Here is a 21,067-nt window from a genome sequence, read left to right as displayed (position 1 = left end):
AGATCTTGTGCCCTCAGCCTCCTCAACGCCACTGTTCTCATCTTTTAGTCCTTCATTACCCTTTGCTACTGTAGTCACCAGGGAGCATGTGGGAGAACAAGCTCCAAGAGCTTCTCTCTGCTGCAGGTACAGGTGATGGGAAAAGCAGATGAAGTAAGAGATTGTGTTTGGAAAAGGAAGTGCATTTACTGTAAATGGTCATCTTCATACTTGCACTGCTGTACAGACACAGGATAAATTCTGCTTTGAGACAGCTGTTTGCTTCTGTCCTCAAAGTTTTAGGAGGTCAATGTATGTCAAGTACCAGTCCTTGCTGGTGGAGAAGCTTTACTGTCTCACAACATGGTGTTCAGAAAACACGTTAAGCTGTTGAACCTTGTTACTTCAGACATTTATTTTAAATCTTGTTTCTTTCCAAACTCCTTATGTAGTATGTGTTCATAAACCACAAATATGTTTCCAGTAAAAGAAGATGCCTCCTTTTCCTCTTTAATTTCTAATGTTTCTTTTTTATGCTTACCACAAATATTATCTTACTTCATTATTCTAGTCTGCTCCTTGAAATTTTTGTACATTGATTTCAACTCTTTTTAGATGGACATCTCTTAGTTATGCTTTCTGTTTGAAATCTGTGGGATTTTTCTTTCTTTTTTTTTTTTTTCTCCCCATGTAATCTTCCTTTCCTTCAGTAACTAGACATCCATTCTCTTGCAATTGATTTTTCTTCAACTGTTGAACAGTTCCCTCTCTGCATTTCAGTCTTCTGTCCCCTTCCCATCTCCCAGAGGAGAAAGGAGAAAAGAAAATTTCTACTTCTTGTGGTATTATTGAATTAATTTAATCTATACTATTTTATAGACTTACTGAAAACAATAAGTATTTAATTTTGTTCTTGGAAGCTTACACTTCACAGGAAATTAAAACAAATGCATGTTATAAAAAAAAAATTGTATGCCATGTTTACCTGTGTTGACCTTGCCTCTACCACCTGACCTTTCAGGATTACTAAGGAACACAGGTAAAATGGGCTATAAGTGTATTTTCACGTTGGTCTATGGGGACATCTGCTGTAAAGCGCTGAGGTACAGAGTTCCAAGCTGATGTTTCTGTACTAACTCAGTGCACAGTGTATTGCAAGAAAGATTATTTCTAGGTTTGATCCTCAAAATGTTGAGTCTCTTGACTGTGAACTTGAAAAATTTTAGAAAATTTAATTGGTACACTGCTCCAAACACCTTTGTTCTTTCAGTTAAGAGTGTGTTTTGGTTTTTGCCTTCTTTGATTTCCACTCCACCTCTAACAGTGCCTTTTTCTATGTATATAACTGAAGCAGCTATTTACACCCTGTTCACTAAGATTCAATAAACAGTGGCATATGGTTGTTTCCAGTGGTACAGCACAGTCAAAGAAAAGTAGGATGGATAAAATCTCATTGTTTCCTCTTTGCAATACAGTATGAGATCTTTGTTTTCTCACCTTTTGCCTGTGTCTGTGTACGCAGAGAATGGAATAATATACTAGTTACCCTGAAAAGAAATCTGCCTGTCTATATCTTAAAATATCTGTTATATAACTTTTACTGGTATTTAGAAAAGGTTCTTGAGTCGATAAAGCTCTTATTAGTAATTATTAACTGCCTATTTGCAGCTGTGTTGGAGCTAATTAGAGATGTTAAATATTATTAAAAGGCAGAGCTCATTAATTTGAATTTATTATCGTTTTCACTTGTCCAATATTTTCCTTTAATAACATATTTGCTTTGTGTTGTGGATTAAAATAGAGTGTTAGCTGTTTATGGCACTTAAATGAGCCAGAAAAAAACCAAATATGAAGGTAATGGCCTTTTTAAAGCTACTTTATAAAACATTTTATTTAGGAGAAAAGTCAGAATAACATTCAGTTTATTAAATTGAAAAAAAAAAAAGATACAATAATAACACATCAAACAGCAGAAAAGTGATACCAGTAAGTATCAGGAATTCTGTGAGAGCTTTCATGGGGCTTGTTTTATCACAAGAGCTATAATTTAGTTTCATATCCTGTCTTGTAGGCAGCTCTAAGAGAGATCTTGCCAGGATCTTTCAAATGGCATTTTAATGATCTGACATCTTGAATAACATTAACATGTCTCTAGTTCTCCTTAAAACACAAATACTTGAAAGTGCAAGATTTGGCCTTAAAAGCTCTAGCTTCTTACTAGCGTGAAGTATGGGCTTATAATCACAATTTTTATTACATTAATGGAAATGGAGATTGTCCATTTCTCTCCATATTACTTTTCCATTATTAACTAGCTTAAATTATGAATAAACATCCCCCAAGCTTAATTTCTTTAACTCAAAGCAGAGTGATATTTAATAGCATCTAACCAGCAGAAATTAGCTGCAGACAGCAAAACCTTTATGTAGTTTGGTCTGACCATTTTTCTAGTGTTGTGGGCTGGCTGAACCAGTGTTTCCTCACAGGAAACATTTTTACAAATGAAATAAGATGTTTTTTACTACCATTGTCTATGTTCACACAGTCCAGTTTTTGCTTATTTCCATTAATGAGGCTATTTATTTGCACACAGAAGATTATGCTTCAGAGAGGGAAAAGGAAAACAGAAGAAATATTCACTGGTATAGAAAACTTCGTACTAAGTGATGGCAGTAGATAGGCTTCTCTTAAGGGAGAATTTTTTCCTAATAAGGAAAGCCACAGAAACTAGTGATCAGCTCACTCAGCACGGTTTCTCACATCCCATCCATTCTCATATTGATTTGTCTTTAAATATAGACAGAGAAGAGTGTGGATTAGAGTGTTCCTACCTCTACATGTATCCTACCAAAAGATTGGTAGCAAAGAGACAGAAGAAAATCTATAGCCTTTATTGGAAAAGACAGTGTAAGAAAGAAAATTGCAGCTGCTGCTCTCCCTGGCCTTTGTGGGATTTCCTGCTGCTATTGCTTTCATTTGTGCCAGGACAGAAAAATTGTGAAGAGGAATTAAAACACTGCTATAGGAGTTGTAAGAAAATTAGGGACAGATTACCAGAACAAACCATCTATCCTTTTTGGTAGAGTCCAAGCCATACCTCCCTGGTCAAGAATAAAATTGCTCTCCTGTCTGTGGGTGGGAGGGAGCAGAAGAGCCAAAGATTGAGGCAGAGCAGGAAAGCCAGTGTCCCTAGGTGTGCTGGCCAGCTTCCAGCAGAGCAAGGGTGCTCTCCTGTGCACTTTTCCTTCCTTGAGAGACTACTGGTCCTAACTGGAGGAGAGCGAAGGCTGCCTTGGTGTTGTCTTGATTACCTGCAGTGTTTTATAGAGAGGTAGAAATGAAGCCAAGAGATAGGATCTCTAGAGCAAACTTCCCAGCCTGAGGCTGAAATAATAAGTGTTGTGACTCTTGGGGTTGTGTGAAACCTAAACCATAAAGGCTGGATGCTAGCTGAATCCTTCCTAGGCAGTGTGTGCTTGTGGGTCTGGTTTGGAGTCCCCATAACCTTAAAGTGCCATTACTATTCAGAAGTTCACTCTTTTTTTTTTTTTTTTTTTTTTTTTTTTTTTTTTTTTTTTATTTTTTTTTTTTTTTTTTAAATTTTTATTTTTTTCTCCACAGCTGAAAATGAGCAATATAACAAGGGCAGTCTTGCCATCCCCACAGATAATGCTTTGACCATATAAACTATTGGGAATGGTATCAAGGCACACGGAACAGATGGAGGAAGCAAAGCCTGCTGAGATAGGTGCTGGAGGACTGGATTGAACAAGGGGATCCAGGCATGGGGCAGATCCATCTGTCCTGTCCCCTGGAGTGAAATAGTCACCAAATGGCACCCTAGATGTTCTCCCAGAGAGAACAACTTGTGACTGAGCTAGCAATTAAGCAGTATGAAGTATCAAGGCTTATGGCCATTCCCTGCTTTTCTTTGATTTAGGAAGAGGATGTGGCCTCTATGCATTTTTACCTTTGTGCCTTTTGAGAGGCTTAAAATGACTTTAAAGCAGCTATACAGGAGCGTTACAAGTTTCTCCTTATGAGGAACATTAGATTAGTACCCCTGAAGTGCTGGGATTTCTACCACAGAGTCGCTGCCACCAAGGAGGCTTCAACAGGACAGAGCCAGCACCAGTAAGATAAACTGCAGTCATTTTTACCTGCTGCAATTGCAACAAAGAAACTGTAAAGTAAGCCAAGTGTTGTAGGACAAGGACAGGATAACTTTAAATTAAAACAAAAATACAGTATAACAACAAGCAAAATCCTCAACTGGATCCCAGCTTGATATTTTATAAGAGTGGTTTTGTATTATTAATGCAAAATGAATATTGATTTTACACCAACTATTGCCTGTCTAATTGTTAGCTCTGTTTTGATAGAAGTCTGGCTCTGCTCTGAATGTGTACTTTAAGGAAAAATATCATCTTTTGGGTGCTGCAGTACTTCTGTAGTATGTAAATTAGCCTTAATTAAGAACTTCATAGGAAAAAAATTCCACTGGATGGTGCTGCTTGCTGTTCTAAGGATTTGGTAGGATTTTCTGCTCTAAAAGATGCTATCACTCAGGCTCCACTTTTTGCAAAATGCTATTTTTTTTTGCAAGAATAGAGTCATAGTTTCAACACTAAGAGCAAAAACTAATTTCCAAACATTCATTTTCCATTTTCTATTGCCTTTTGAAACTAGTTTTGAGCTGTATTTCGTTCTATTTCTGAAAGAATGTCAAGCCCAAATGTGTTGCCCTGCCTTGCATACTATATATGTTGTAGGTTGGATTTTCTCCTTTCTGAGACAGGCAATAGAACATTAAATTGGCTTAATTGAATGCTGCTGTTCAGCTTCTACCCTGCCTACAGCAACCAGAGGGGAAGAGAGCCATGAAGCCTTCAAATTTTAACAAGGTGTTAGAACACACTTTTAATGCACAGAACAGGGACTGGAACCACTCAGCTTTTTTGAGGGCCTCAAATGATGTCTTCAGCAAGAGCAAGGGCAAAAATGAATGAACAAACATGAAAGAGTGCAGGAGACAGGCTTAGGGGTAGGTGCAATTGCATGATCTAAAGAAGAAAAAAAAAAAAAAAGGCAAGCTAAAGTTAGAAATAGAGGTGATATCAGGGATGAAAGCATCTCCAGAGGAACTGCTGGCTAGAGCCAAAAGGTAAAGGTACTGTGAGAGCTGCAGTTTCCCACACTGTTGCTCAGAAAGTATGGCTGTAATTCTGTACGGTTGTATTACCCTAATATTAAAAGAAGGCTGACAAAGATTGACACAGAGAAACTGAAATACATTTGCTCCTGACTTTTGTGATATTCTCCAAGTAATTTCTTCACTAGAAACTCACAGTCTCATTAGTCTTGAGGATGCTGAGATAATTGGGGAAATATAGTTGGTGACATCTTCAGTTTCAGAAAACATCCTGAAAATGCAGATACAATGAGGGTCTTGCAGTCCTCACAATTAATGCCTTTAGGACATAAAAACGAGGGTGTACCTTGGAAATGATATCAAGGCATGTGGAGTCGATGGGCAGCAAGGCCTGCTGAGATGGGTGCTGCAGGACTGGACTGCCCCTTGTGAAACCGTCTTTCAAGGCTGAAAGCTTTTTGCTTCTTTGTCATGTCAACCCACAGTAGTGGTCTGTTCAACATCTTTTAGGTAGCAGTATTAGTCCTTTACTGGCTCATGACCAGATGTCTCTACTTTAGTCCTATAGCAAATGTTTTTTATAATTAAAATATTATAGGAGTGAGTTGCCTTGGCACGTAAAAATGATCAGCATCCTGTCTTTCCACAGGGCTCTGCTTTCTCTTAATCTGACCTGATTCAAGGCCCTGCTTTACAGAACATCAGCTCATTCATCTCTGCCTCTGTCTAATTTCATATTAAGGCAAACCCCTCAAATTCATTGAAAATAAAACCTCTCACTTTTAAAAATTGACTCTGAGAAGCTCTCTAAACTATCAGATGTTACTGGATGTTGCTGTCACTTCTCCAGTCTGTGCTCTTAACTGATCTTGGACACATATTTCATGCAGATGGTAGTACTATTATACTGAGTCACCACTGAATTCTTGTAAAAATTAGTGAGCTGTTGGTCCAGGGTTGGGGGGTGTGTGTTTGTTTTTCAAGCAAGGCATACTTACCTACAGTGATGCAGTTTTGACATGTTTTGACTTTAAAAAATGAGATTAATAATAAGGTTTTCTAAAAATTTATCCTAGTGTAAAATTTTTTTATTTGCATGTCTACATGTATAGAATATATATAGATATAAATCTGAAGATGAAAATATAAATAGCTGTTATTACTGTCATTGATTTTTGTGATGCTTGTAGTTGCTTTGGGATCCTTATAGCTTGTCATCTTTCAGCTGCTGTACCCTATGTGCTTGCCTCAAGAGCTGCTTTAGTCCATCCTGGAATACTGCATCAGTGTCATACTTTCTAAGCTATGTCAAGCAGATCCACATTGCTTCATTAAAATCTCTACAGAATTTACTTGCTGCTGTTTAACTAAGTAATTCTAAGGCAATTCATTGTCCATTATCATCCATTTTGCACTAGCTATTGAGACACATCCTCTGTAAGGGGCTCCCATGTGCTGAGAAGAGTGCCCCGTGGCCAAAGAAGCTGCAGAACTGCTTCTGCAGAGCTTGTCTAGGGAGCAAACCAAGGTGAGGATGTAAAGCACCATCTGCCATCACCAGCCGAAGGGGAGGTGTCTTGTTATGCCTTCACTAACTGGGACTGGTTACATGGTTCCTTTAATATAGACAAGCGTGAAGAAAATAAAATAAATATGTCTGGCTCTATTGACCTTCCTCTTCTGCTGTCAAATATTGTCTGGATTATCTTTAAGAAAAAAAAAACTCTTTAAGGAAAACCTCTTCCACTGCTGAAAATATTTACTTTTAAACCAATAAACACTTATAAAAACAGCAAGTCAGAAACAAAGCTATTCTAGAGCAAATTTTACTTCTCTCCCTCCTTCTCTCATGAGAATAAAGAATTGAACTAGAGACTTCATAAAGTCTAAGAGGGATCTGGATGTTGATTTTATAGGATAAGTCTCAGCTGCTCTGGAGGTAGGTGGAAAATACATAAAACCCCTATGTGGATGTAGGCTTCGAAACAACCATCTCCAGTTGAAATGCAGCAATGCTGCCACTCTATCAAATGAAAATTAATTTCTCAGTAGGATATGTAGTTTAATGTAACAGGTTTCACTGGAGGAAAAAAAAATTGATATGAATTGGGGCTGCATTTGAAGCTTTACCTTAAGGTCAATGTTAGGCATCTTTCAACTGCCATTTTTCACTTATAAAGAGGGACTTGTGGAAATAAAATATTTGGTATGTGCATTGTTTATAAAATATTTTCAGAAGCACATTTTGAAAATATGCATGCCCTAGATTTCAGCTAGGAAATTTATGATCTGAAATAGCATACAGGTCATCATGATTAATTTCATTTTACCTCCTGGAGCACTGTACAAGATAAGTGTTTGGAATTCTTAATGATTTGTATAATGATACTGTTGCAGTCTAGCAAAAGATTTGATAAACTATGCAAACATTCTAAAGCACTTTCAGATAGATAAAGAAACTTAAATTTGAAGAAGGTCTAGGTTGTCTAAATCTACTTTGCATCATAACTCTGGAAATGTATATTTTTAATGAATATCAAGCACAAAGACTTGTGACATAAATGATTTGGGGTGCTATCATTTCTTACCTTAAAATTGACTCCTCAATAAGAGTATGAAAACTATCACACAGAACCATCATTCAGCACATTGTGTTTATCACACATCAAGTAGTCACAAGATAAACTTTCTACAGAAAATTATGAAGCAAAATAGCCATAGAAGTTTTTCCTAATCTTTGCCCATTCTGAAATGACCCTGTAGCATGACCCTATGATGTTGCTATCATCACATCTGTTTACATGTTGACGTTATTTTTAAGAGCCTCCATTGTTGTAGCTTTGGGTGTTCTCATTACTTATCTAAAATTTTATAAATATCTGTTCCCTTTTTTTGAAATCTATTCTGTTCTCAGCCTAGTAATATCCTCTATCAGTGAGCACAACCAAACTGTGCACTGTGAAGAGTGAAATCTGGGCTGCATTTTTTTCAGTAGCAGTCTGTATTGAGTTAGCTGTCCCTTTTTAAAGGGCAAGCACCATCTTTTGCTGCTTCATTAAGTCAGCACTGCTAGGTAATCTTCAAACAAAAATAATCATGATGTTGATGGTGAAGAGGTCCTTTCTGTGAAGAGATAATAAGTCTTGTTAGCTGGCTTGGGAGGTGGGGATCTCTAACATGCAAATTGATAGACTAAAAGCTTGGTGTCTTCATTGTCTGCTCTCTTTTCTACCTCAATGGCCATTGTTTGGTTTTTTTATTTTCTTTTTTAAAGAAACCATTCCAGAAAATCAGGCAATGAGCTTTAATAAGAAGTGCATTTTACAGTGTGTGCTAAAACTGACTGAATCACGGAAACGTCAGGATCAAATTGTGGGATGGAAGAAACAAGAGTGAGAAGAAAATAAGAGATCACTTTGACATATTGCTTTGACAAAATGAGAAGGGCCAGAGAGGATGGGAGTATGTGGGGAGGTATTTATGTGCAAGAGAGTGGAAACAGAAATGCAGATAAGAGGCAAGTTGGAGAGAGAATGGAAGATGAGACAGAAGAAGAGCTGTTATGAGATATGCAGGATGGAAAGAAATTCAGGGATGTTTTTTGTCAAAGGAATGAATACTGTGTAGTTGAACAGTGGTCCAGGCAAGAGTTTATCAGTGCTGGGAGGTGGGTTATGAAAAGGAGAGATGAAACAGAGAAAAAAAAGCAGGTACCATAATAAGATCCACAAGAGGTATTAAGTACTTCAGGTATCTTTGCTGAGGACACGTTAGACTGAGTCCTGTACCTGGGTTAGGTCGTCCTTGCTACTGAAGTTACTTTTGGCCCACCATTTAACGTCTGCTTCCCTTCCTAGCTTGTAAAATGAAAAGTCTGCCCAGTCAGGCTGATGCAGTCAATACAAATTTGTTATCCTACAGGCAATTCCTATTTGAAAGATAAACTTGTTATGAATTGGGGTTCCTTCAGTGTAACTGTATTTGCTTACTAGAGAATGCACAAAGGTGTGCAGTTCCTCAGGCATGAGGAGGATCAGATCAACACAGATGATTTCTCACTGAATCTTTCAAAATGTCTTCAGATTTAGAAGTCCACAAAATCTCTCAAATTTCCTGGTGTTAAATCTCTGTGTTAATTTATTTCAGATTTATTTTAATTCTGTACCTCAGCTTCTGTTTATGGATACACTCTGAGATTAATTCTGAAGTTATACTGAGCCTGCCAGACTTAAAAAGGGTTTGGATCAGATCCATACTATTTTCCAAAAGAATAATAATGGAGTTTTACCTAATATAATGTACTCCAAATATGTATTAGACAGAACTGTGGTTCAAAGATTGTCACAGCTTAGAACCTACAACTCTTTTGATTTCTCCCTTTTTAAGCTTTTAAAAGTGCCTTTACAAATATATTATTTTTTTGGGGTGTCTGCTTTAAAGGAAAAGAAAATTGAAGAGTAATCCATTCTTTCCTAAGCCTCCCCAGATCTCAGCTTTTGAATATTTATTTCTCAGAGATTATATGTGTGCTTTCTGGGCTTTGTTACTGTGCAACTTCCACTTGATAGTTTCTTGGAACGAAGAGTTATACTTTTGGCAAGTTTTTTTGTAATAGGTCCTTGCACCTGAATAATCTTTCTTCATTCTTCAGGATATACTTTTTTATATCCTTCTTGAAAAATCACTAAGATGAAGGAACTGACATATTACTCGATTGGTACAGCATTACCCACTATCTTTCTGCAGAAATTAAAGTAAATGTCACCTACAGGTGATAGCAAACTCTTGGAAACTGAAAAATGCAGTCAACACTATGCAATTAAGTATACAATGGTGACAACAAAAATGCTTATGTGGAATTACGCAAAAAATCTAAAGCAAATAAAATCTCAGAAAACTCATGATAACTGTCTCGAGAACTGCCAAAGAGCTATCTGTCTTGAGTGGTGATCAGAGGAGCAGTAAGCCTCCAGTCTGAGGATGGCTGAGGATTTCCCATCAGTTTACCCTTGAAGTTACTTTGCCCTGGTTAGAAGCTGATCTTCCCCAGCTGACATCTCTGCTTCATGCCTTTTGTTGGAGAGAACTGTAAGGTCTAATTGCTGCACCCCATCATCAGCCACACAAACTATCGAATGCTATTAAATGCTCTCCACCTTTGCAGAATCAGAAGGGCCATACCCGTGTGTTCATATCACTGCTCTGAAACTGGAAATTGAAGATAAAACCGTGATTTATCACACACATTTCTGTGGGAGCTGGTAGGAGCTGTAGTCTGTGCAACATCATTAAGACACAAAACCCTTGATGTGATCTCCTGCTGTATCACTATGAATAGGCTGTTCTGCAGGGCATTTTGAAGAAGACCATAGGAGAATGAGACCAATTTTTCTTCTGACTCCAAAGTTAGTTATTTATATATTTATTTTTCTAGTAATTTTGTAAAATACTTAGTTGCTCAATATTACTGTTAAAAATTTATGTTCAAGGAGAAAAACCAAAGGCAAATCTTTCCTTTTTTCTTTTCCTTTACAAGCAGGAAAGAGGGCCTTGATGTCCACATTCTATTTTTTCTTTTCAGAAAAATATTTCTTATGAAATTAGCAGCAAATTAAGCATTTCTACACTGCCTTATTTCTTTCTCAGAAATAATTCTAACTTGTGTCTGAATATTATTTAAACACATTAATAGTAACTGCTGTTAATTAGATTTACTCTTTTGTACAGTGATTTTCATTAATTATATTCTTATTTTAAGTGAGTTATTTTATACAATCTGTGATCTTCCAGACGTGGTGGTTTATATAAGTACAAAAGAACACTTGGAAGAAAAAAAACCGCATTTTCAATGTATATTTGCTTTTATACTTTCCCCTTGAGAATTTTAATTGCAATTTATTCATTAGATACATAGATATGGACAAATATCCATACACTGTAGTAATTGTTGCAGTATTAAATGAATGTATGTTGTGGTCAGAGGTTTGGATGCTGTTTTGAGATGCATTGCTTGTGTGCCAGAGAACTGTCAGATTTGGAGGAAAAGCACTGTTCAAGGCTGGTTTGGACTACATACTGGTGAAAGAAGCTTTTGAGGAACTGAGGAGACTTTGGCTTTCCTGAAGCCAAAACATTTCATAGAGAAAATGCTGATGTCATAAAACGCTTTATGAAGGAAGAACTTTGTGTGTGTGAGACAGAAAACAGGTGTACAGGCTTGACACATCTATCTGTGCCCCAGCCACAAATTGGACCTGGAAACTCCAAGTCTGTGTGCATTTGTAGCCTGCATCTGCTTCAGCTCTGAGCTACTTGCTTGGGAATTGCTTTGCAGACATAGGAGATGAACGACCAGCTATAATGAGGTGGATCACCTCTTGGGCTGTGTTTTCCTCCCATGGGCTGTGAAGGGAAGCCAATAGAACAAGGCTTTTTGATCCTTAAGTTAGGGAAGATGAATTAGCTTCCTTCTTGAGTCACTCAGGCTTTTCTTTCTTCTTTTTTTTTCTTTTTTTTTTTTTTTTTTTTAAACAATAACATCGTATAGTGATGCAAAGTAATCAGCCATTCTCTGGTCATATCTTTTTGAAGGGAGGTGAGGTGGAATACAGAAATAAACCCCAAACAAACCAAGAAAAGAATCAGCTACAGGAACTGTTTTCCTTTTCTCACTCTTTGTTGCAGATTGTTCACAGAACCCTTGCAGCGATGCTGGGCTCTTTGGCAGCTTTAGCTGCCTTGGCCACTGTTGGAGAGGTAAGTTATCAAACTGCCAGTGCTCGGGTTGTTTCTGGGTATGAGAACAATACATTTCTGTTTGCCCTGCTGTGATTAAGCACCTGACAGAGCAGTGCTTTTTAAGAGACAGAGATAGTAGGGCAGATGTTGGGATGGGGAAGCATCTTGGGGAAAACAAATCAGCCCAGGGTATAGACAAGAAGAAAAAAGTCAGTTATTTTTTTCTAATTTGCAGGAAGCTGAGTGCAACTGTTTTCAGCTTAATTCAGACTTACTTTAGCACTGCTATTTTCAGTAATGTTAGGTTATTGGCTGAACCTAAATGGAAACACTTTGCCTTATCCTACCCAAAATAATTACACCTCTTCCTTACACCTTCTAATCCTTTTGATTCCACCCTGCCTACTCTTAGTTGATATTTAGCAGAACCTCAGATAGATTTTATCTGTTATTCTTTTCATTGCTATATTCCCTTAAATTCCCTTCAGTTTGTTCACAGGTGGAGTGGTATCCTTTTGTTCTCTTACCAAGAAGAAACTGAGGTGTACCATAGAATTTGGTTGTCTTTTATTTCTGTGATGCTACACGAGGAACAACTAGATGAACCAAAGGCCTAATGCAGACTTTTGTTAACGACCCACTTAGGATGCTAGCAGTACTTTGAATTAGTAATAATAATAAAAAAATTGTAATAATAAAGAATTCTTTTTGTGTACCTTGTAGAAACATTTAATAATTTCTACCACAGCTTATTTAAAAGTTCCATAAATTAAGTATATTTATATTTCATAGCTAATCACAAGTTGTGTTTCATGACATTCACTGGTAATTGTATTTTGTGATTGCAGAGGCCAAGTATGGTGGAAGTGGTGGAGTGGATTGATTATGAGACACTGGCGCTCTTGTTTGGAATGGTACCTAAAATGTATCTTGCTCTAAATGTACTTGAAATAATCACATTCAATATAGAGGTGTTTCTTTCTTAAAAATTCCATTAATTGTACTTTTCTAAGACATTGATGATAAAAAATTTGGCTGAAGAGATTTATCAAAAAGGAGGATGATCAGACCTCTCTGAAGAAGCCTTTTAAAAATGTTGATCTTTTCTATACATTTTCTTTTTTTTAAAATCTGTAAAATGGTGTTGATAACATTTGAAAAGCATCCAAGAGGTCTGTAGATGGAAAGTCCTGTTTAAGTGCCAGGTATTATCACTCTCATTTATCTTGTTAATTTTGTTTACTCAAAACCTTCCTCAAATACACTGTTCCAGAAAAGTAGTTTTCTTTTTCTTAGTCAGGGCCATGTTTGGAACAAAAAAAAGCAAACCAGAAATAGAGAAATATCTGATTAGATTATAATAATATATTATTTTAATCACTTTGCCCAGAGCTATTTGTAGTAAAAAAAATTGTTCAAGTGCTATTAAACGCTAACACAAAATATAGAACACAACAAAATTAAATTTATCTGTTGCCATCCTGAGCTTTCCTTATTTCCTGACACTACTCCCTACCTTCCCCACAGAAAAAGCAAAAAAAGTCTGTCAGGAGCAAGAATGGAAGGAGAGGAAACCTCCCACAAATGTGGGAAAATACAAGAAATTCTTTGGAGCCACTGTCTTCTGCACTCTGTAGAGCATTACTGCAGAAAGCCAGCACACTTATTGGCTTTTCTTGATTAACAACATAAGGGACGTACATTGAGTACTTAATGTATGATTGCCCACTTGCTCACTACAAATAAAATTCAACCAGACTAACATGACATTTACAGACTGTTTATGCTGAGAACTGAATTTCACCATATGATGCATTAACAAGAGGTGTCTGGCAGTGGTAGTGGGTATCCTAAAATGAAGGTGAAGAGATCCTCAGAGCTGTGTCAGAGAAGAAGGACTCCTGTCAGCATCACAAAATACATTGTTTTCTTCTTGTGTAATAATTCAGTTGCAAGCTATGCTCTTTGTCTTCATCTTTTGGTAGATGGTTTTGGTGGCGATATTTTCAGAGACTGGATTCTTTGACTACTGTGCAGTAAAGGTAGGCTTGGCTTTTTGTTACTTATTTAGTACTGGATGAATCAAGTTAGTACTTAATCAGATCTGTTACATCATGTACTATCTCTGAAGAGCCTTTCTTAGGGCAGTGCATGCTTATCACATTAGAAATAACAGTCATTGGCTTGTACTTTTGAAAAATCTCTTAGGGATGAAAGGAAGCCCTTAAGGCAATTCTGTACAGGAAAAAGGTGAAGGCCTCAAGTAGGGTACACAACCATATAGACAACATAAAGCTGAGTTATTCCACTCACTTCCCCAGAACTGCAGTTCCTCTGTAACTGAAATCTTTATTTATAACTGGCAGTGGGAGAGAGGGAATATGGGAACTATCATTAGCTTTAAGATCACATATGAAAAATGGACACAGACTTTTGCACATTAGCAGAACCAAAGATTACAGGAAAATGGCAATGCTGATAGATTGGCTGTACAGCAAGTATTACCCATGGTGAGGGACTCCTTGATCTGCTGCAAAGCTTAATTTTCTTGAGAAGGGTGGAAGAAAAGAAAACATAAGTGGCAAGGAAGACTGCTTTGAGCACAGAACCTCTAAACAAACCATGAGAGGACACAACCCCTGCCTACAAAGAAGCCCAGATTGTGTAGCCCCAGCAGTACTCCTCTGAGGATAGGAAAGTTTTCTCAGCTTGTGGAGGGGGTGGGGGGTCTGAATCACCTTAGTCCCCCCAGGCATGCAGGCAGAAATGGGGGCTCAGCCCTGCTCCTGCCACAGACCTCCTTCACGGCTGGAAGTGTGGAGTACCCTGTCTCCTCAAACTTGTTTCTTCCTCTGCATTAGGAAAACGTTTGCTCACTTCCACAAAAAGTTTTCTTACAAAGTTAATTACTATGGAAGAGGGTGCTGCTGGAGGTGTATGGAGTAGTAAATGCTCTAAGCTCACTGTTGCATCATCTTTGGTAAAGTTTTATCTATCATTTTTTTTGAAAACTAAGCTGGAGGGATTAGGTCCCTTAATTTTGTTTCTCTTTGGCTTTATTAGGCATATCGGTTCTCTAGAGGCAAGGTGTGGGCCATGATTACACTTTTGTGCCTCATTGCTGCAATTCTTTCTGCATTTTTGGACAACGTTACAACTATGCTGCTCTTCACTCCAGTAACCATAAGGTACTTTATTGTTATGGTTTTGGACTTGGTCTTTTATGGCCAGCAATCAGTAGTAGATGTGTGCCAAATGCTTGTTTGGACTTTTAATGATCATCTAAATGGAAATCGAAGCTTCAAATGCCCCTATTGTAGTAGGGTAAAGAGCTAACACTTTCAAAGGGATCAGTTGCCTTTTCCCTTTGTAATAACAGTGAGAACATATCTGAAGCTTGCTGTACTGCCTTGGCAGCGAACTACTCTGGTTTGTCTCCATAGCTGAACTGCAGTAGCATATTGCACCAAATGTTCCCTAGAAGATGAGTTTGGTTTTTTTTTTTCCCTGTAAGCAGGGAGAGTTTTTATGAAAGCTGCCTTGTTCTTTACTGACTAATATACATTTTTAGATAGTAATTTATGTTTTAGTGAAGTTGCTATCCTGTCTAAAATTAGTGACAAATTTTAAAAATCTCCAGATTCTAACTAAATACTTCATTTCAGAATATGAGACTCTGATTTTTATCCCTGTTGGTAATCATGACATTGGTATTAATTCCACAGTTTGAGATTAGATATTTGGAACTTTTAATAGGGAACAGTGAGTTTAATTATTTCAGATTTCTGTAAATTAATGACTTGATTTGCAACTACATTTAATCAAGGTGTGCTTATAAATTAGTATTTAACCTGAGATTAACCTGTGTCTGCCAGGCAAATATGGTTAACCAGTTTTGGAAAGATCTAGTGTGTTTTTAAAATTATCTTGAGTGATGTAGTGTTTGCAGCCATTATTACATTAAAGTACACAAAATTCTATTAAGATATGCTCCCACTATAAAATGTAGTGAAAAGCAGTAAGAAACAATTTTGCAAGTGGAATTTATTCTAGATTGGTAAACAGCTGGTGGATAAAAACTCTCTTTGTCTGCTGTTCAGTTATATTTTAAAGAGATCACTTTGCCTTACTCCAGTCAATAATTTCACCTCTAGCAGTAAGCAACACTGGAACGATTAAAAACCAGGTTTTCTTTAGCTGTGTTGCAGAATTAACTATAATTGGGAATGAATTGAAATCCAGACATCAATGCATCATGGACTACAGGCAGAACTACTGTAGCAGTTACTGTGTTTTCAAAGAATCATAGAAAAGCCCAGGGAGGAAGTGACCCCGAAATACCAACTGGTCCAATATTTTATGTCAAGGGGAGCCTTTGATGAGAGTATCTAGCATCCTGCTCAGTCATGTCTTGAAAACCTCCAGTGATGGGAACTCTACCATGTCCCTGGGGAATTTATTCCAGTGGTTAATTATTCTCAGAATAAAAAATCTTTTTCTTATGTTGACATGAAACCTCAACTCTCCCAGTGTGCTGTGCACTTTTTGCCCGTTGTCTTCTCCATGTGGCTCTTCGTGAAGAGAGAGCCCCTGTCTTTCTAGCCACCCTTTAAATACTGGAGTTTTATACTAAATAGTATACTAAGTATTTCAGTTTTATACTAAATGAGTTTGTAACACTGAAGAGGCGGAAACGTTATGCAGGAAACTTTTGTATGTGAATCACTATCAAAGCTAAAATAAAATTTTATCTCGCCTAGCAAAGCCAAATAATTGTCTATTTCTAAAAGCTTTATGCTGGAGGTAATTTTTTGTTTTTCTTACTGCCATTGTCTTCAGCTGTTGTCTACAGCTTTGCTATGTTGCACTGTGCTGTCATTGCCATGGAGATGAAGCTTGCAGAAAATTCTACTGACTCTATGAATATAAAGATTTATATTTCCATTAATAAGGTGTAAAACATTATACTTTTTTCATTCTGCATTTCGTAGTAAGATGATTAAAAAAATAACACCTACCTCTTTTTTACTATAGTTTATTTTCAAGATGCTTTGTTATTGGGAACTGGACAAGGCTAAACATTGTTCACATGGGCAATTACATTACCAGGCTTAAGTAAACTGAAGAAGTTTGAATCTACCATGTAGCCAGCACATTCTGGTGTTTTTATACAGAGAAAGTCTTTTTCCTTTCTTGGTGTATATCTGAGGTTCTTTCTTCAAGCTATCACCAGGCCCATCAAAAAGAAAGATTCACTAAGGAGTAGCTAAGGTGACATTTTGAAATTGAGGAGTAATGAGATTAAAATTAAAAGTACAATTGATATGGTTAGGCCGCCTGAACTACGAAGTACCCTTTAACTGCATAATTTGTGTTGTGGGGAAATAGTTCTTTTTTAACTGATTTTGTCCTGGAGTTTTTATGTGCTGACATATGTCATCTGACTTTTTTCTGAGTTGACATTTGCTGACAGGGTAAATGTATCAAGTTAAGGTTTTGTGCAATACATTCTTTTCTTTCTGAAATATAGGTTTTAATAATACAGACTTAGACTGAACAGTAAAGCTCAATTCTTCCTTCAGGGAAACGTGGCAGCACTACAGCAGAACTAATCCCGAGAAAGCGTTCTTGCTGCCCACTCTTCTCACCATCCCATGTTAGGCAGAGGAGGCAATAATTTCAGCATGACTTCCATCGTTAGATACTGGAGCAACACTTTGATAAGCTGGGAGCAGGAAAGCAGTTGTTCCTTATTCCAGAACGCTTAGGTGTGACTTTAACTTTCAGCATTTAATACCATGGCCCAAGTTTAGAGTCAAATGTGTGCTTCAGAAATGAGTGGATTGTCCAGATATGTGCATAAATGTACTTTGTGAGAGTTGAAGTAATCTGTGTGAAGATTACTATGTTTATGTGGTCTCTGAGTTGAAATGAGTCATGAGGTTACTGAGTCAATCTCAACATTTGCCAGAGCACTTTAAGATGCTTTTTATTAAAGAGGCATTTTACCTTTTCCTATTAAGGAAGCATCTTACTAAAGAAGCATTAAATGTTTTTGAACTACCAAAAGCTTCTTGAAAGTTTTTAATGATCAGGAACGTGTATTTTCTACTCTTGTGGTATTGCAAATAGAAATACTCATGATCAAGCTTTAGAGGAAGGGAAGAATAGGAACAGAATAAACCGGATGAAGCTGGGCTGAGAGCTGAGGACCCTAACAGATGATTCATGGCTAATAGGCTGCCTGGCCAACCCTCTGCCGCTGCTCTCCACAAGAAGGTTAATAACTGATGCTGAGTGCAGAGCCAGTGATTGCCCAGAATAGTTTTCCACAGGTCACTGTAGCCTGGGGATCATGGTTTAAGAAGTTGCATGATGTTGAAAATTCAAAATGTTATTTTCTGTGTAGTCCAAATCTTGTAATAATTGATTACTTTCAGTGAAATGCTTTTAGAAATGTGTTAATTTTGTAACCATTAATTATTGTATTATAAATGTTAAAAAATCTATAATTTTTGCATTTATATGGCTATAATTATTGCAGCACACATCATGTAGCACAACTGAAACTTTAACAATATACACACAACAGTTTTCTGTTTAGAATGCTGCAATTTTTCAGTGAAATGGCTGTATTTTGTAAAGTTTATAAACTTAAGATTTAAGATAATTTAATCATAGTCTAAGAGGTTCATTGCGTTCTCTTCTTACCACAGGCTCTGCGAAGTTCTTAATCTTGACCCTAGGCATGTCCTGATTGCAGAAGTCATCTTCACAAATATTGGGGGGGCTGCCACAGCTGTTGGGGATCCTCCAAATGTGATTATTGTTTCAAAGCAGGAGCTGAGAAAGGAGGTAGGTGCTGCAAGCTGTCTGGTTCCTAGTGTTTAAGTGCTGTTGACTTACGCACCTTCTCTTCACCTGGACAGCCATATAAACAGAACATAATCCACTTTTTCTGCCGTGCTATTTCTTTCTTAGTAGGACAATGAGGTAGAACGAACACAGTGATCTTTTGGGGATAAAATTGGTATGAAGAATAGAAGAATAGGCTTTTTCATATGGATTGAGAATAGCAATTTCCTTTTTTTTTTTTTTTTTAGTGATGGTAGGGAGGATTTCCTTGTCAATGGCAAAGTGAAGAAAGAAGCAAAACAAAACAATGGTGGACCGTAAGGAGAAAGGAGCAAATTGTAAAAAATAATTTGAAATTGAAGAGGAAAATCAAAACTTTTTTTTTTCAGAATAGCCTTCCTCTCAAAAGTTAAATATGTTGGGTTGATTCAATATCTTTTTCAGAAATTTAAGACCAGAAGCAAAACCCCACAACATGGGGGGGGCTTCACTGCCCCTGTAGACCCACGCAACACATGAGTCTGCTGCAGGCAGCAACTTTATCTTTCAGTCATAGCCCAAGGGGATGTGGGTGGTGACAAGAGAGTGGGGGACTCCTCTCATGAAACACTGGCTGCAGCTACCTCTCACCTCCTGCCAATATTTTGATATCCCTAGGCTACAATGACAGATTTTAACTTCCAACACTTGGCTCTTCTGTGATTTCTTTATGCTGGGTGACTGATGCCAAAAGGCATTATGATGGCTGGTGCTGAGTGGGACCGCAGGACTCTAGACACCTGACAGCAGGACTCCACCATCTCCTCCCACTCCCATGACCCTCTTTGTCCTGTGGGCAGGAAGAGCCACTGATGATGAGTGTTCACACTTACCTTTCAGCTTCTGCAAGGAGCTGCTGTTTTCATGAGCTTTCCATGCCTTCAGCTACCCCTGCCCCCCCTGAACAGGAAGGCATCAAGAGCCCCGCTTCTGCCTCTGACGTTGTGCTCCCTGGTCTCCCCAGGTGCATCACCCATCTCTGTGTGCTGGGGCAGCAGGGAGGCAGTCTGCCCCAGATGCAAGGAGCAGCCTTTCTTGGGATGAGGCAGCTCTGCTTCCGTCTGCCCCTGCACCACCGCCACCAAGCAGCATGATGGAAAGGGCAGTAATGTGGTGGGCAAGTCTGTAGGGACACCAGATGTGCTTTCTGTTTTGGCCAGGTGTCATAAGACACCAAAATGAATTTAAAGGAATTCAGTGTAGTGTATAGGCTTGTGTAAAAATACCTGTGCAAGTGGGATGAGGAAATTGTAGTAAAAAAGTCTAGATTTTTTTTTAATTTTGAGTAAATTATATGTCTGTTGCTGTTCCAGAAAAGGTTACCTTCTGATTCACTTCATACACTCAAATTAATTAAGTTCTGTCCAGGTTGGAAAATGTCTTTGACAATTAGATATCAAAATTGTATTTAATAAATTGAATGTTTACATTCAAAATATTTAAAATGTGCTGCAATGAGTTTGTTTGCATGATGACTTTGGAGACCCTATAATAGTCCTGGCTAAGGATTTGATAGCTAAATTTCACAATTTTAAATATAAAAACTGTGCAAGTTTTAAGTAGTCTTTTCTAAAAGCAAATAATTAATACCCGCCGTTCAGGTCATTTTTCTAAATAGTCAGAAACTCATAGTTTCTGTAGAATCTTTAGAAGAGGTTATAAACATGGGAAGCAATTAAGCAATCACACTGAAAAGGAGCAATTTTACATTTCTCTTGAATGAGATATTGAAAGTTTTAGGAGAACTCTGATGTTTAAATAGCCTAGAAAATGGGACATAACTGTATTTAAAACAAGCAAAAAAGCTTTCCAAATGTTTTCACTCTGAATGGATTTCAGATCTTTTGTTGCATCACAGAAAAAAGGGCATAATAAAATAGGTAAGTTTAAAAACAGGACCATGGGACTTGTACTCCTCCTTTCCTATATTTGCCACTGTAATATCCATGTATATAAACAAAAGAGGGCCAAAGACCTATCCTTGGCACTGAGGCTGAGTAGCATGGACTCCTTTATGGCCTCACTCTTTGGCGTTCACCCCCTCTAAAGGACATTTATCTGGAAAAGCACTAGCAGGAGCAACTGAGTGAAGTCAAGAGTGAGGGCAGGTGGGAAGCTGCACCATCCTCTTACAGTCTGTGCTGCTGAACAGAGACCTTGATCCCTACTTCTGTCCCCCTGCTCCAGCGTGCTCTCTTTCTTTCACAAGAAGAACCAAAAACATTGCCTTGTTTCTGAAACTACTTCTAGCAAAGACTGTTGTGAGGAAGGGTTAAGTAGTCAACCAAGAATCTGCCTCTCAAA

The 21,067-nt window shown here is 37.7% G+C and overlaps 1 protein-coding gene across 1 annotated transcript in view; it reads left to right on the top strand.

The window, feature by feature from the left end:
• OCA2 (oculocutaneous albinism II) overlaps positions 1-21,067 on the top strand; it is a 168,635-nt gene that overhangs the window by 40,587 nt on the left and 106,981 nt on the right. The window contains exons 9-13 of the mRNA XM_008941656.1: positions 11,816-11,887; positions 12,718-12,783; positions 13,855-13,911; positions 14,933-15,057; positions 18,586-18,724. Coding sequence (XP_008939904.1) covers positions 11,816-11,887; positions 12,718-12,783; positions 13,855-13,911; positions 14,933-15,057; positions 18,586-18,724 — 459 coding nt within the window. The remainder of the gene's footprint in view (positions 1-11,815; positions 11,888-12,717; positions 12,784-13,854; positions 13,912-14,932; positions 15,058-18,585; positions 18,725-21,067) is intronic.

The sequence above is a fragment of the Merops nubicus genome, unplaced genomic scaffold (assembly GCF_000691845.1).
Source record: "Merops nubicus isolate BGI_N331 unplaced genomic scaffold, ASM69184v1 scaffold2316, whole genome shotgun sequence".
Taxonomy (NCBI): Eukaryota; Metazoa; Chordata; class Aves; order Coraciiformes; family Meropidae; genus Merops; species Merops nubicus.
This window is presented reverse-complemented; position numbering and strand designations above follow the sequence as displayed.